Genomic DNA, 17,979 nt, shown 5'->3' with positions numbered 1-17,979 from the left:
TAAAATAAGAAATAAAAAAATGATAAGATAATAAAATAAAAGTAAATAAAAGAAAAACTTAAAATAATCAGTAAACCTAAGTGATAAAATAATTCACTATATGAAATAATAAAACAAGTAAAAATAAAATAAATAAAATAGTGAAGGAGCATAGATTAAAAACAAATAAAAATAAAGTAAAATAGGGGCGCCTGTATCATTTTAAGCGTCCGACTTCGGCTCAGGTCATGATCTCACAGTTCGTGACCTCAACCCCTGCATCAGGCTCTGCACTGGCAGCTCGCAGCCTGGAGCCTGCTTCTGATTCCGTGTCTCCCTCTCTCTCTGCCCCTCCCCCGCTCTCTCTCTCTCTCTCTCTGAAAAATAAGCAAACATTAAAAAAAAACTTTAAATAAAGTAAAATTAACAAAATAAGATAAAAATAAAAAATAATAAATAAAAGTAAAATAGCAAGACAAGTAAAAGTAATATAAGACATAAAACAAAACAAAATAAAATAAAATAAAACAAAATAAAAAATGAAACAAAACAAAACAAAACAAAATGAAATAAAACAAAACAAAATAAAATAAACAAAACAAAACAAAATAAAATGAAATAAAATAACTAAAACAAACCAGCACCACCACGGTGGGTGCAGCTACAAGAACTGTGGTCCGGCTGCTGTGTGTCTGCGCCCTCTCTGTTCCTCCGCCCTCAGCCGGGTGCACATTCCCTGCCCCCCGTGCTTGCTCACGTGAACTTTGCGCACAACCGTCTTGCGCGCACCCTGGACCCCGCCTCCCGCCCGCCCGCCTGGTAGGTGCTGACGACCGCAGTGCTGGGCACCGGGGCCCGTCCTGCCCCAGCGTTAACTTGTCCCAGGAGGACCCAGTTCCCAAGGGGGGGAGGGGGAGAGAGCGAGAGGGATCCCCGCAGCCAGGCCCCAGCGTGCCCCCCCCCCTTGGAAGCGCCCTCCCCGTGTCACCCTGCGGTGCTGGGGCCCGGCCTGTGCTGCGGGGACGGCCCCGGGACGCACAGACCTGTCTGCACACCAGGGGGCCCCCGCGCACGGAGCCTCTGGCCTGCAGATCTTGCTTCCTGCACAAAACCGCGTGGTTAGTGCACAGCAGCCAAGCGTGGCCGCGGGCAGCGCGGGGGCTCCGGGACCCACAGAGCGGGCAGGGGGAAGGGGAGCCGGCGGGGGGGGGGAGTGGGGGGGGGTAGGGGGCCCGGGGGTGGGGGGTCTGGCCTGACCCTCCCGGAGGCGGGCGGCCGCGGGCACCGGCCCTGCTCGAGCGCGCTTCCCACGTGTGCCCTCCGCCCGCCGTCGTCTGAGCCCTCGTGCCGCCGCCGGAAGGAGGCGCAGGGGGAAGGAGCCACGTGCGCACGCGCCAGAGGAACCTGGGACCCACAGCCCCCGCTGAAGTCTCTGCCTTTTGTTAGTGACGACCTGGTGACGTGGTCGCATGTTCAGCTGCACAAACACGTGGGATGGAAAACCTTTCCGGGTCCAAAACCACAGACCGGTCTGCAGCCTTTGGCTGGCTGTGCGCAGCGACAGAGGTCATGGCGTCGGACAGGGTCTTAAAGGAGCTGAGCCCACCCCCTGTCCACGGTGCGTTAGATGGGGCCCCGCTCCCCGGAAGATATGCCCTAACATCTGGAATCGCAGGACGGGGGCTCGTTTGGAAACAGGGCGTTTGCAGATGTGAGCAAGTGAACGATCCGAGGTGGGCTCATCCTGCATGAGGGGGGCCCTGAATCCGACGGCAGGTGTCCTTGTAAGAGACAGAAGAGGGACACACACGCAGAGGAGAAGCCCCGTGACGCCGGAGGCAGAGACGGGAGGGACGCGGCCACGAGCCCAGGGGCGCCTGGAGCCCCAGAAGCTGGAAGAGGCAGGAAGGAGCCTCCTCTGGGGCCTCAGGAGCACAGCTCTGTCCCATCTGGATCCCAGTAGTCCTGCCCCTCCTGGATCTCACTCGTCCTGCCCTGCATGGATCTCAGGGGCCCTACCCTGCCTGGATCCCAGGGGTCCTGCCCTGCCTGGATCTCCGTGGTCCTGCTCCCCTGGATCTCAGTGGCCCTGCCCATCTGGATCTCCGTGGTCCTCCCCTGCCTGGATGTCAGCGGCCCTGCCCCTCCTGGATCTCAGGGGTCCTGCCCCATCTGGATCTCCGTGGTCCTCCCCTGCCTGGATGTCAGCGGCCCTGCCCTGCCAGGATCTCACTTGTCCTGCTCCCCTGGATCTCAGTGGCCCGGCCCTGCCCTGCCTGGATGTCAGTGGCCCTGCCCTGCCTGGATCTCAGGGGTCCTGCCCTGCCTGGAGCTCAGCGGCCCTGCCTTGCCAGGACCTCAGGGGTCCTGTCCCTCCTGGATCTCAGGGGTCCTGCCCCATCTGGATCTCCGTGGTCCTCCCCTGCCTGGATGTCAGCGGCCCTGCCCTGCCAGGATCTCACTTGTCCTGCTCCCCTGGATCTCAGTGGCCCGGCCCTGCCCTGCCTGGATGTCAGTGGCCCTGCCCTGCCTGGATCTCAGGGGTCCTGCCCTGCCTGGAGCTCAGCGGCCCTGCCTTGCCAGGACCTCAGGGGTCCTGTCCCTCCTGGATCTCAGGGGTCCTCCACTGCATGGATCTCAGGGGTCCTACCCTGCCTGGATCTCACGGGTCCTGCCCCTCCTGGATCCCAGGGGTCCTGCCCCATCTGGATCTCAGCGATTCTGCCCCTCCTGGATCTCAGTGGTCCTCCCCTACCTGGATCTCAGCGGCCCTGCCCTGCCTGGATCTCACTGGTCCTGCCCTGCATGGATCTCAGGGGTCCTGCCCCATCTGGATCTCCGTGGTCCTCCCCTGCCTGGATGTCAGCGGCCCTGCCCTGCCAGGATCTCACTTGTCCTGCTCCCCTGGATCTCAGTGGCCCTGCCCCTCCTGGGTCTCAGTGGTCCAGACCCTCCTGGATCTCAGCGGCCCTGCCCTGCCTGGATCTCCGTGGTCCTCCCCTGCCTGGATGTCAGCGGCCCTGCCCCTCCTGGATCCCAGGGGTCCTGCCCCATCTGGATCTCAGTGATTCTGCCCTGCCTCGATGTGACTTCTTGTGTGCAGGGCTGGGGAAGGACAGCTTCTTTGGTTTTAGGCTGATGAGCCTGGGGTCATTTGTTCAGGCGGCCGTAGAAGGTTGAGCAGAGCCCTTGCCTCCCCGTGTAAAGGACAGTGGAGCCTCGTCAGTGCATCACGTGCGTCATCAAGGCTACTGATTACGCAGCATACTGGTTTCGGGTCAGTTCCGCGGCTGGTGGTGTGGGGGAGGGAGGTGAGAGGTGCAGGCTGGTTTAGGGCTGTGTGCACAGCAGGGGCAGAAGGACCTAGCACCAGTGCCGCGAGCACCCTGAAGCCTGGTCGTCCCCTTAATAAGGCTAATGGGATTTTCTGCGGTGATTCGCCGGGGCTCCCCCTGGGCCTCCCGCAGGGAGCTCCTGGGAGCGGCAGGGAGCGGCTGGCCACCCTCAGCGTGCTGACAGAGCCACACTCCGCACAGCTAGGACGGCCGAGGGCGCGGTTTGGACGGGGGCCCAAAATGAGCTCCCCGCAGGAACAGGGCTTCCGGCTGCTGACCGAGTACACGAATGGCTTCATGGTGTCCCAGGTAGGAATGGGGTGCGGAGAACATTCCAGCTGCCTGCTTGGCTCCCCGGGGGCGGGAGCTGCGCGTGGGCAGCGGGGACTGAGAGCTTGATGGGATGGGAAGGGGGACTCCCTGGGGGAGGGGGGGAGGTCGCGGAGGTGCCAGCCGGTGTCTGGGCACAGGCGAGGCCGGCGGGGCGCCTGGGAGCCTTCCCTGAAGGGCGCTGATGAAATAGTTGAGACAGGCTGTGATGGGGTCATAGAGGGCTCCCCGTTAAGACGCTCGGGACGCGGGGGACGCGGCTGGAACACGCGAGTCCGGGGGTCCGTGCCCAGCGCAGCGCGCGTCACTCTCATCCCCGCTGGGGGCTGAGCTCGGACCATCCCGTGGGAGATCAGGAGACACAGATCCCGCCCCCCCCCCCCCCAACCCCTGGGGGGTGTGGTGCCATTTCTGCGAAACATCCAGAAGGAGCACATGCGTAGAAACGGGAAACAGGGTGCGCTTTGCCAGGCCCTGGGGCGGAGGCTGGGCAGCGACGGGTCGGGGGCAGGGGCTGCCCTTCCCGGGGGTGGGGGAGAATGTTCTGGACCCGGACAGAGGTGGGTTGCGTGGGATGGGACGGCACCGCGAACGTACCGGTCGCCCCTGCGTCGTTCCGTTTAAGACGGTGGGGCCTGAGCCTTGTGCTGCGTGCATTTTCCTTCCGTAGGAGAGTAGAGGCCGGTTACACTTGGGTTTTCTGTTTTCCTGGTTTATTTCTTTTGTGTTTTATTTATTTATTTATTTATTTATCCATTTATTTTAATGTTTATTCTTGAGACAGAGACCGAGAGAGAGCGCGCGCGCGCAGGTGGGGGAGGGGCCGAGAGAGGGAGACCCCGCATCCCAAGCTGCTCCAGGCTCCGAGCTCTCAGCACAGAGCCCCCTCGCGAGGCTCGAACCCGCGAACCGTGAGACCATGAGCTGAGCCCGAGTCCCACGCTCAACCGGCCGAGCGCCCCAGGGGCCCCTCGGTGCTGAATTTCCAAGCCCCAGCGGTCTCAAGTCTGCGCTCGGAGGACCTTGGCCGAGGGCAGGGGTCTGTGGCAGGGCGCCCACAGGCCTTGCTGGAAACGTCTGGGGGTGCGGGCGCTGAGCCCGTGCGCGTGCAGGGGGGTGCGGGCGCAGAGGCAGGAAAGCCCTCCCCCCATGTGGGCGCCGGTCCTGAGACGATGCGCTGGTCCCAGGGGTTCTGCACACACCTGGCCAAGGATGCAGGGTCGGGGCGAGCACGACTGGGCAGGTGTGTGTGTGCACCCAGCGGGGTCCAAGCCAGGGGCGCCGCGTGCGTGACTTGGAGGGCCCTGCGGCGGGGGCCCCGACACACGGGGATGTGTTCGTGGCCCTCCCGGGTCACAGACTCGCGGGGATGGTGACGCGGTCGTCGTTCCGCGTGCCGGATGCCTGACGCGCCTGCTGGGCTCGGCTGCAAGTCACCCCACGTTGAAGCGGAACGCCGTCGCCTGCACCCCGAGCGAGCTCGAGGGCCCCCCGGATTCGGCCTTCGGCCCCCAAGGGTTAAGGACGCCTCGGGGAGGGCCTGGCAGGTGGGGAAAAGCAGCATCCTGCCGGAAAACAGCCACGAGGAGGGGCCGGTTTCCTGGGGCTTGAACGTGTGACTCGTGGTCCTCGTGAAATGCGTCCCGGCCGGCAGGGGTGGCGGGCGCGTCCCAAGTCTGGGGCCCGACGTCTGTCCCCCACACGACCCGGTGGAGGGACCCTGAACGCGGCCGTGATGCGAGCATACGTGACACGACCTCGAAAGACCTTGACGGAGCGATACTTCCTATGACCCTGGAGAACAACACTCAACACGACCTCGACCAAATGACGCAGTAAAACCTAAATTAACGCTAGTTCACACGGGCTCAGTACACGACCTAATGCAGTCCTAATAGGGTTAGTGCCACATTATCAGAACATCAGTCAATACACCTTTCACCAAAGAGGAGCTAACACCGTGTGGATGGAGTGAAGCTGGACGCAGCCACAGGGAAGGTTAATGAAGAAGAACTAATCCAAGCCGCATAGGATGAGTTCCCACAAACTTCATGCAGGGAGAGTTAACACAAACACCTTAGTACAGGGAGAGTTAAGACAACCTTAGTACAGGGAGAGTTAACACAACCTTAGTACAGGGAGACTGAAGATAACCTTAGTACAGAGACAGTTAGCACAACACCCTTAGTACAGGGAGAGTTAACACAACCTTACTACAGGGAGAGTTAAGACAACCTTAGTATAGGGAGAGTTAAGACAACCTTAGTACAGGGAGAGTTAACACAACCTTAGTATAGGGAGAGTTAAGACAACCTTAGTACAGAGTCAGCACAACACCCTTAGTACAGGGAGAGTTAACACAATATTAGTACAGGGAGAGTTAACACACTTTAGTACAGGGAGAGTTAACACAATATTAGTACACAGACAGTTAAGACAACCTTAGTACACGGAGGGTTAACACAACCTTAGTACAGGGAGAGTTAACACAATATTAGTACAGGGAGAGTTAAGACAACCTTAGTACAGGGAGAGTTAACACAACCTTAGTAAAGGGAGAGTTAAGACAACCTTAGTACAGGGAGAGTTAACACAACCTTAGTATAGGCAGAGTTAACACAATATTAGTACAGGGAGAGTTAAGACAACCTTAGTACAGAGACAGTTAGCACAACACCCTTAGTACAGGGAGAGTTAACACAACCTTACTACAGGGAGAGTTAAGACAACATTAGTACAGGGAGAGTTAACACAATCTTACTACAGGGAGAGCTAAGACAACCTTAGTACAGGGAGAGCTAAGACAACCTTAGTATAGGGAGAGTTAACACAATATTAGTACAGGGAGAGTTAACACAATCTTACTACAGGGAGAGTTAAGACAACCTTAGTACAGGGAGGGTTAACACAACCTTAGTACAGAGACAGCACAACACCCTTAGTACAGGGAGAGTTAACACAATATTAGTACAGGGAGAGTTAACACACTTTAGTACAGGGAGAGTTAACACAATATTAGTACACAGACAGTTAAGACAACCTTAGTACACGGAGGGTTAACACAACCTTAGTACAGGGAGAGTTAACACAATATTAGTACAGGGAGAGTTAACACAACCTTAGTACAGGGAGAGTTAACACAATATTAGTACAGGGAGAGTTAAGGCAACCTTAGTATAGGGAGAGTTAACACAACCTTACTACAGGGAGAGTTAGCACAATATTAGTACAGGGAGAGTTAAGACAACCTTAGTATAGGGAGGGTTAACACAACCTTAGCATAGGGAGAGTTAACACAACACCCGTAGTACAGGGAGGATTAACACAACCTTAGTACATGGACAGTTAACACAACCTTAGTACAGGGAGACTTAACACAAGCTTAGTGTACAGAGAGGTAAAACAACATTAGTACCGGGAGAGTTAACACAACCTTAGTACAGGGACAGTTAACACAATCGTACTACAGGGAGAGTTAAGACAACCTTAGCAAAGAGAGAGTTAACACAACCTTAGTACAGGGAGAGTAAACACAACCTTAGTACAGAGAGACTTAACATAACCTTACCACAGGGACAGATAACACAACAATGTTAGTACAGGGAGAGTTAACACAACCTTAGTACAGGAAGAAGTAACACAACAACGTTAGTACCAGGAGAGTTAACACAACCTTTGTACAGGGAGAGTTAACACAACAACCATAGTACAGACAGAGGGATAATAACCTTAGCACATGAAGAGTTAACACAAATTTAGCACAGAGAGAGTTAACACAGCCTAAGCAATGGGAGAGTTAAAACAACATTTTTACAGGGAGACTTAACACAACAACCTTAGTACAGGGAGTGTTAGGCAAAGAGCTTCATACAGGGAGAGTTAACACAACCTTAGTACAGGGAGAGTATACACAACCTTACTACAGGAGAGTTAACACAACAACCTTAGTACGTGGAGGGTTAACACAATGTTACCACAGAGAGAGGTAACACAACCTTAGTACAGGGAGGCTTAGCGCAACTTTTGAACAGTGAGACATAACACAACAACCTTCGTACAGGGAGACTTAACACAACAACCTTCATACAGGGAGAGTTAACACAACCTTTCTACAGGGAGAGTTAGCACAACCTTAGTGTAGGGAGAGTTAACACAACATTAGTACAGAGATATTTAACAAATTCTGGGTACAGGTAGAGTTAACACAAATTTAGTACAGGAAGAGTTAACACAACTGTAATACAGAGAGAGTTAACACAACAACATTTGTACGGGGAGAGTTAAGACAACCTTAGTACACGGAGAGTTACCACAACCTTAGTACAGGGGGAGTGAACACAACAACCTTAGTACGGGGTGAGTTAACACAACCTTAACACAAACCTACAACCTTTGGTAACACAAGTACCAAAACAACCTTATTACAGGGAGAGATAACACAACCTTAGTACAGGGAGAGTTAACACAACCTCACCAAAGAGAGAGTTAACACAACCTTAGCACAGGGACAGTTAAGACAATCTTAGTACAGGGAGAGTAAACACAACAACCTTAGTGCAGGGAGAGTTAACACAACACCCTTGGTACAGGGAGGGTTAACACAACCTTAGTACAGGGACATTAACACAACCTTAGGAAAGACAGAGTTAACACAACATTAGCACAGGGACAGTTAATACAATATTAGTACAGGGAAGGTTAACACAATCTTAGTACACACAAGTTAACACAACTTTAGTACAGGGAGACTTAACACAATCTTAGTACAGGGAGAGTTAACACAACCTTAGTACACGGAGAGTTTACACAACCTTAATACAAGAAGAGTTAACACAACCTTAGTCCAAGGGGAGATAAAACAACAACCTTCATACATGGAGAGTTAACACAACAACTTTAGAACAAGGAGACTTTATTTTTAAAAAAAAATTTTTTTAACGTTTATTTATTTTTGGCACAGAGAGAGACAGAGCATGAACGGGGGAGGGTCAGAGAGAGAGGGAGACACAGAATCTGAAATAAGCTCCAGGCTCTGAGCCATCAGCCCAGAGCCTGACGCGGGGCTTGAACTCACGGACCGCGAGATCATGACCTGAGCCAAAGTCGGACACTTAACCGACTGAGCCACCCAGGCGCCCCAGAACAAGGAGACTTTAAACACAGGGAGACCTTAGCACAGGGAGAGTTCACACAAATTTAGCACAGAGAGAGTTAACACAACAACCTTAGTACAGGGAGAGTTAACACAACCACTTAGTACAAGGAGAGTTAACACAACTTTAATACAGGGAGAGTTAACACAACCTTAGTACAGGGAGAGCAACACAACATTAGTGCAGGGAGCGTTAACACAACAACGTTCATACACAGAGAGCTAACACAACAACCTTAGTACAGGAAGAGTTAGCACAACCTTAGTACAGGGAGAGTCAACACAACCTTAGCAAAGAGAGAGTTAACACAACGTTAGCACAGGTAGACTTAACAATGTTCGTACAGGGAGAGTTAACACAAGCTTTGTACAGGAAGAGTTAACACAACAACCTTAGTACAGAGAGAGTTAACACAACCATAGTACAGGTAGAGTTAACACAACACCCTTTGTACCAGGAGACTTAACACAACCATAGCACAGGGACAGTTAACACAATATTAGTACAGAGAGAGTTAAGACAACCTTAGTACAGGGAAAGTTAACACAACCTTAGTACAGAGAGAGCTAACACAACAACCTTAGTACAGGGAGACTTAATACAACAACTTTAGTACAGGGAAAGTTAACACAACCATAGTACAGGGAGAGTTAACACAACCCTCGTACAAAGAGTTAACACAACCTATATACAGAGAGAGTTAACACAACATGTGTCCCAGGAGACTTAACACAACAACCTTTGTACAGGGAGAGTTAACACAACATTAGTACGGGGAGACTTAACACAGTCTTGGAACAGGGAGGGGGTAACACAACCTTAGTACAGGGAGAGTTAACACAGTCTTGGTACAGGGAGAGTTAACACAATCTTACTACAGAGAGAGATAACAAACTATCTTAGTACAGGGAGAGTTAAAACAACAACCTTCGTACAAGGAAAATTAAAACAACCTTAGCACAGGGAGAGTTAACACAACCTTAGTACAGGGAGAGCAACACAACACTAGTCCAGGGAGAGTTAACACAACAACGTTCATACACAGTTAACAAACAGCCTTAGTATAGGAAGAGTTAACACAACCTTAGTACAGGGAGACTTAACACAACAACCTTCATACAGGTAGAGTTAACACAACCTTTCTACAGGGAGAGTTAGCACAACCTTAGTGTAGGGAGAGTTAACACAACATTAGTACAGGGAGAATTAACACAATCTTAGTAGAGGGAGAATTAACACAACAACCTCCATACACAGAGAGTTAACACAACCTTAGTACAAGGAGAGTTAACACAACAACCTTAGTATAGGGAGAGTTAATGCAACCTCAGTACAGGGAGAGTTAACACAAACTTAGTACAGGGAGAATTAACACAACCTTAATACAGGGTGAGTTAACACAAACAGTACAGGGAGAGTTACCAAAACAACCTTATTACAGGGAGAGATAACACAACCTTAGTACAGGGAGGGTTAACACAACCTTAGTACACGGAGAGTTAACACAACCCTAGTACAGGGATACTTAACACAATCTTACTATAGGGAGAGGTAAAACAACTGTAACACAGGGAGAGTTAACACAACCTTAATACAGGGAAAGTTAACACAATCTTACTACAGGGAGAGTTAAGACAACCTTAGCAAAGAGAGAGTTAACACAACCTTAGTACAGGGAGAGTTAACATAACCTTAGCAAAGAGAAAGTTAACACAACCTTAGCACAGGGACAGTTAACACAACAACGTTAGTATAGGGAGAGTTAACACAACCTTAGTACAGGGAGGGTTAACACAACCTTAGTACAGGGAGACTTAACACAATCTTAGTATAGGGAGAGGTAAAACAACCTTAGTACCGGGACAGTTAACACAAACTTAGTACAAGGGCAGTTAACAATCTTACTACAGGGAGAGTTAAGACAACCTTAGCAAAGAGAGTTAACACATCCGTAGTACAGGGAGAGTAAATACAACCTTATTACAGGGAGAGTTAACATAACCTTAGCAAAGAGGTTAGTACAGGGAGAGCAACACAACATTAGTACAGGGAGAGTTAACACAACAACGTTCATACACAGAGAGTTAACACAACAACCTTAGTACAGGAAAAGTTAGCACATTCCTAGTACAGGGAGACTAAGGTACAACCTTAGTACGGGGACAGTTAACACAACAATGTTAGTACAAGGAGAGTTAAAACAACCTTAGTACCGGGAGAGTTAACACAACACTCTTAGTACAGGGAGGGTTAACACAACCTTAGTACAGGGAGACTTAACACAACAACGTTAGTACTGGGAGAGTTAACACAACCTTTGTACAGGGAGAGTTAACACAACCACCTTAGTACAGAGAGAGTAATAACCTTAGCACATGAAGAGTTAACACAGATTTAGAAAAGAGAGAGTTAACACAGCCTAAGCAATGAGAGAGTTAACAACATTTTTACAGGGAGACTTAACACAACAACCTTTGTACAGGGAGTGTTAAGACAAAAAGCTTCATACAGGGAGAGTTAACACAACCTTTGTACAGGGAGAGTTAACACAACAACCATAGTACAGACAGAGGGATAATAACCTTAGCACATGAAGAGTTAACACAAATTTAGCACAGAGAGAGTTAACACAGCCTAAGCAAAGAGAGAGTTAACACAACATTTTTACAGGGAGACTTAACACAACAACCTTCATACAAGGAGCGTTAAGGCAAAGAGCTTCATACAGGGAGAGTTAACACAACCTTAGTACAGGGAGAGTATACACAACCTTACTACAGGGAGAGTTAACACAACAACCTTAGTACATGGAGAGTTAACACAACGTTACCACAGGGAGAGGTAACACAACCTTAGTACAGGGAGGCTTAACACAACCTTTGAACAGTGAGACATAACACAACAACCTTCGTACAGGGAGACTTAACACAACAACCTTCATACAGGGAGAGTTAACACAACCTTTCTACAGGGAGAGTTAGCACAACCTTGGTATAGGGACAGTAACACAACATTAGTACTGGGAGATTTAACACATTCTTAGTACAGGTAGAGTTAACACAAATTTAGTATAGGAAGAGTTAACACAACCATAATACAGAGAGAATTAACACAACAACATTTGTACGGGGAGAGTTACCACAACCTTAGTACATGGAGACTTAACACAACAACCTTAGTACAGGGAGAGTTAACACATAATTAGTAAAGGGAGATTTAGCAAAGTCTTAGTACAGGGAGAGATAACACAACCTTAGTACAGGGTGAGTTAACACAACCTTAGTACAGCAAGAGTTACCAAACAACCTTAGTACAGGGTGAGTTAACACAACCTTAGTACAGCAAGAGTTACCAAACAACCTTAGTACAGGGAGATATAACACGACCTTAGTACAGGGAGAGTTTACACAAAAACCGTAGTACGGGGTGAGTTAACACAACCTTAGTACAGGGAGAGGTCACACAACCTTAGGACAGGGAGTGGTAACACAACACCCTTAGGACAGGGAGAGTTAATACATCCTCAGCACAGTGAGGTTTAACACAAAGTTAGCACACAGAGAGTTAACCCAACGTTAGCAAAGAGAGAGCACAAAATTTGTGCAAGGAGACTTAACACAACCTTCGTACAGGGAGAGGTAAGACAACCTTAGTACAGGGAGAGTTAACACAACAACCTTAGTACAGGGATAGCTAACACAACAATTTTAGTAAAGGGAGAGTTAACACTACCTGAGTACTGGGAGAGTTACCACAACCTTAGTACAGGGAGAGTTAACACAACCTGCGTACAGGGAGAGTTAACACAATATTAGTACAGGGAGAGTTAACACAACAACCTTAGCACAGGGAGAGTTAATATAACAACCTTAGTACAAGGAGAATTTAAACAGCCTTAGCACAGGGAGAGTTAACACAAATTTAGCACAGAGAGTTAAGACAACCTAAGCAATGAGAGAGTTAGCACATCATTTTTACAGGGAGGTTTAACACAACAACCTTCGTACAGGGAGAGTTAACACAACATTTCTACAGGGAGCATTAAGACAAAAAGCTTCATACAGAGAGAGTTAACATAACCTTAGGACAGGGACAGCTAATACAAAAACTTTAGTGCAGGGAGAGCTACCACAACTACTGTAGTAAAGGGAGAGTTAACACAACCTGAGTACTGGGAGAGTTAACACAACCTTAATACAGGGAGAGTTAACACATTCCTAGTACAGGGAGACTTAACACAACCACCTTAGTACAGGGATAGTTAACATAACCTATTACAGGGAGAGTAAGCACAATGTTAGTACAAGGAGAGTTAACACAACCTTAGCACAGGGAGAGGTAACACAACCTTAGTACTGGGAGAGTTAACACAACATTAGTACAGGGAGATTTAACACAGTCTTAGTACAGGTACAGTTAACACAAACTTAGTATAGGGAGAGTCAACACAACCTTAGTACAGGGAGAGTTAGCACAACAACATTAGTACAGGGAGAGTTAACACAACCTTAGTATAGGGAGAGTTCATACAACAACTGTAGTATGGGGTGAGTAAACACAACCTGAGTACAGGGAGAGTTAACACAACAACCTTCATACAGGGAGAGTGAACACAACTTTACAACAGGGAGAGTGAACACAACCTTACAACAGGAAGAGTTAACACAACAACCTTAGTACAGGGAGAGTTAAAAAAAACCTTAGTACAGGGAGAGTTAACACAACAACCTTCGTACAGGGAGAGTGAACACAACTTTATAACAGGGAGAGTGAACACAACCTTACAACAGGAAGAGTGAACACAACAACGTTACAACAGAGTTAACAAAACCTTAGTACAGGGAGAGTTAAATAACCTTAGCACAGGGAGAGTTAACACAAATTTAACACAGAAAGAGTTAACACCACCTAAGCAATGAGAGTGTTAACACAGCATTTTTACAGTGAGCCGAACACAGCGACCTTCGTACAGGGAGAGTTAACACAACATTCGTACAGGGAGCATTAAGACAAAAAACTTCATATAGAGAGAGTTAACACCACCTTAGTACAGGGACAGCTAACACAACAACCTCAGCACAGGGAGAGTTAATACAACATTAGTACAGGGAGAGTTAGCACAACAACCTTAGTACAAGGAGAGTTAACACACCTTTTGCACTGGGAGAGTTAACACCACCTTAGTACAGGGAGAGTTAACACAATATCAGTACATGGGATTTAATACAGTCTTAGTACAGGGAGAGTTAACACAACAACCTTAGTACAGGGAGAGTTAACACAACCATAGCACAAGGAAAGTTAACACAACATTAGTACAGGGAGATTTAACACAGTCGTAGTAGAGAGAGAATTACCACAACCGTAGTACAGGGAGAGTTAACACATCTGTCGTATAGGTAGAGTTAACACAACAACCGTAGTACGGGGAAAGTTAACACAACCTTAGTACAGGGAGAGTTAGCACAACAACCTTAGTACAAGGAGAGTTAACACAACTTTTGCACTGGGAGAGTTAACACCTTAGTACAGGGTGAGTTAACACCACCTTGGTACAGGGAGAGTTAACACAATATCAGTACACGGGGATTTAACACAGTCTTAGTACAGGGAGAGTTAACACAACAACCTTAGTACAGGGAGAGTTAACACAACTATAATACATGCAGAGTGAACACAACAACCTTAGTACCGGGAGAGTTGACACAACCTTAGTACTGGGAGAGTTAAAACAACAACCTTAATACAGGGGTAGTTAACACAACCTGAGTACAGGGAGAGTTAACACAACCTTAATACAGGGCGTGTTAACATAACATCTTAGGACAGGGATAGTTAACACATCCTTAGCCCAGTGACGGTTGACACAGGGTTAGCACACAGAGAGTTAACACAACCTTAGCAAAGAGAGAGTTAGCACAAAATTTGTGCAAGGAGACTTAACACAACAACGTTCATACAGGGACAGTAACACAACAACCTAGTATACAGAGATGTAACACAACCTATGTACAGTGAGACTTAACACAAAAACATTAGTACAGGGATAGCTAACACAACAGTCTTAGTAAAGGGAGAGTAAACACAACCTTAGTACAAGGAGAGTTAACACAACCTTAGTACGGGGAGAGTTAACACAACTTTAGTACAGGGAGAGTTAGCACAACCTTTGTACAAGTAGACTTAACACAACAACCTTCGTACAGGAGAGTTAACAGATCATTCGTATAGGGAGAGTTAAGACAACAAGCTTCATACAGACAGAGTAAACACAACCTTAGTACAGGGATAGCTAAGACAACAACCTTAGTACAGGGAGAGTTAACGCAAACTGAGTATAGGAAGAGGTATCACAACAGTCTTAGTACAGGAGAGGTAACACAATCTTAGTACAGGGACAGTTAACACAACAACCTTAGTACAGGAGAGTTAACAAACCTTAGTACGGGGAGAGTTAACACAACCTTAGTACGGGGAGAGTAAACACAATTTTTGTACAGGGAGAGTTAACACAAAAACCTTCATACAGGGAGAGTTAACACAACATTAGTACAGGGAGATTTAACACAGTCTTAGTACAGGCAGGGGTAACACAAACTTAGTACAGGGAGAGTTAACACAACCTTAGTACAGGGGGAGCAAACAGAACTATCTTAGTACAAGGAAAGTAAACACAACAACCTTAGTACAGGGAGAGTTAACACACCCTTAGCACAGAGGGAGTTAACACAATCTTCGTACAGGAAGAGTTAACACAACAACCTTAGTACAGGGAGAGTTAACACAATATTAATACAGGGAGATTTATCACAGTCTTAGCACAGGGAGAGTTGACACAATAACCTAGCACAGGGAGAGTTAACACATCCTTCTCAGTGAGGGTTAACACAAAGTTAGCACAAAGAGACTTAACACAACGTTAGCAAAGAGAGTTAGCACAACATTTGTGCAAGAAGACTTAACACAACAACCTTCGTACAGGGAGAGTTAACACAACAACCTTCGTACAGGGAGAGTTAACGCAACAACTTCAGATGGAGAGTTAACAGAATCTTAGTTCAAGGAGAGTCAACACAACCTTAGTACAGGGAGTTAACACAACAACCTAAGTACAGGGTGAGTTAACACAACTTTAGTACAGGGAGAGTTAAGACAACAACCTTAGTCCAGGGAGAGTTAACACAACCTTAGTCCAGGGAGAGTTAACAGAACAACTTTCATAAAGGGAGAGTTAACACAACCTGAGTACAGGGAGAATTAACGCAACCTTAGTACAGGAAGAGTTAACACAATAACCTCAGCCCAGGGAGCATTAACACAACCGTAGTACAGGGAGAGTTAACACAACCACCTTAGTACATGGAGAGTTAAAACACCTTAGCACAAGGAGAGTTAACAGAAACTTAGCATAGAGGGAGTTAACACAAACTAAACAATGAGGGAGTGAAGACAACATTTGTACATGGAGATCTAACACAACATGCTTTGCATAGGGAGAGGTAACATAACTTTCGTACAGGGAGAGTTAAGACAACAAGCTTCATACAGGAATGAGTTAACACAACCTTAGTACAGGGAGAGTTAACACAACCACCTTAGTACAGGGAGCGTTAACACAACTCCCTTAGCACAGGGAGAGTTAACACAATAACCTTAGCACAGGGAGAGTTAACATAACAACCTTAGTACAAGGAGAGTTTAAACAGCCTTAGCACAGGGAGAGTTAACACAAATTTAGTACAGAGAGAGTTAACACAACCTAAGCAATGAGAGAGTTAGCACATAGTTTTTACAGGGAGGCTTAACACAACAACCTTCGTACAGGGAGAGTTAACACTACCTTAGTACAGGGAGAGTTAACACAACAACTTTAGTTCAGGGAGAGTTAACACATCCTTAGCACAGATAGAATTAACACAAACTTAGCACAGAGAGTGTTAACACAACCTTTGTACAGGGAGAATTAAGACAACAACCTTCTAACAGGGAAACTTAACACAACCTCAGGGAGGGTTAAGACAAGAAGCTTCATAGATGGAGAGTTAACACAACCTTAGTACAGGCAGAAGCTTCATAGATGGAGAGTTAACACAACCTTAGTACAGGCAGAGTTAACACAACAACCTTAGCACAGGGAAAGTTAACACAAACTTAGCACAGAGAGCATTAACACAACCTATGCAATGAAAGAGTTAACACAAAATTTGTACAGGGAGAGTTAACACAACAACCTTCATAAAGGGAGACTTAACACAACCTGAGTCCTGGGGGAGTTAACACATGGTTAGTACAGGGAGACAAACACAACAACCTTAGTACAGGGATAGTTAACACAACCTTTGTACCCGGAGACTTTACACAACAACCTTCATACAGGGAGAGTTAAGGCATCAAGCCTCATACAGGGAGAGTTAACAGAACATTAGACGGGGAGAGTTAACACAACCTTAGTACAGGGAGAGTTAACAGCACCTTAGTACTGGGAGAGTTAATAGAACCTTAGTACAGGGAGAATTAACACAACAACCTTAGTATAGGGAGAGTTAACGCAACCTTAGTACAGGGAGATTTAACACAAACTTAGTACTGGTGGAGTTAAAAACAACAATTTTATGGGGAGAGTTAACACAACCTTAGTACAGGGAGAGTTAACACAACCTTTTTACAGGGAGACTTAACACAGCAACACTCTTACAGAGAGACTTAACAAAACAACTTAATACAGGGAGAGTTAACACAACCTTAGTACAGGGAGAGTTAACACAACAGCCTTATTTCAGGGAGAATTCACACAATCTTAGCACAGAGAGAGTTAACACAACCTTTGTACAGGGAGAGTAAACACAATCTTTGTACAGGGAGACTTAACACAACATTCTTCATACAGAGCAGAGAGAATTAACACAACAAGCTTAGTACAGTGAGAGTTAACACAACACCTTCATACAGGGTGAGTTAACACAACCCTAGACAGGGGGAGTTAACACAACCTTGGTACAGGAAGAGTTAACATAACCTTTGTACAGGTAGACTTAACACAACAACCTTCGTACAGGGAGAGTTAACACAACTTTCATACAGGGAGTTAACACAACAAACTTAGTACAGGGAGAGTTAACACACCAACCTTAGTAAAGGGAGAATTAACACAACAATCTTAGTACAGGGAGAGTTAACACAAC

At 47.3% G+C, this 17,979-nt stretch overlaps 1 protein-coding gene across 1 annotated transcript in view; it reads left to right on the top strand.

Annotated features, from left to right (window-relative positions):
• The first annotated feature begins 3,308 nt into the window (after positions 1-3,308).
• ASMT (acetylserotonin O-methyltransferase) overlaps positions 3,309-17,979 on the top strand; it is a 29,036-nt gene continuing 14,365 nt past the window's right edge. The window contains exon 1 of the mRNA XM_047847392.1: positions 3,309-3,623. Coding sequence (XP_047703348.1) covers positions 3,555-3,623 — 69 coding nt within the window. The 5' untranslated portion in view covers positions 3,309-3,554. The remainder of the gene's footprint in view (positions 3,624-17,979) is intronic.

Source organism: Prionailurus viverrinus, unplaced genomic scaffold, assembly GCF_022837055.1.
Source record: "Prionailurus viverrinus isolate Anna unplaced genomic scaffold, UM_Priviv_1.0 scaffold_48, whole genome shotgun sequence".
Lineage (NCBI taxonomy): Eukaryota > Metazoa > Chordata > Mammalia > Carnivora > Felidae > Prionailurus > Prionailurus viverrinus.
Note: the sequence above shows the minus strand (reverse complement) of the source record. Positions and strands in the feature narration are given on the sequence as shown.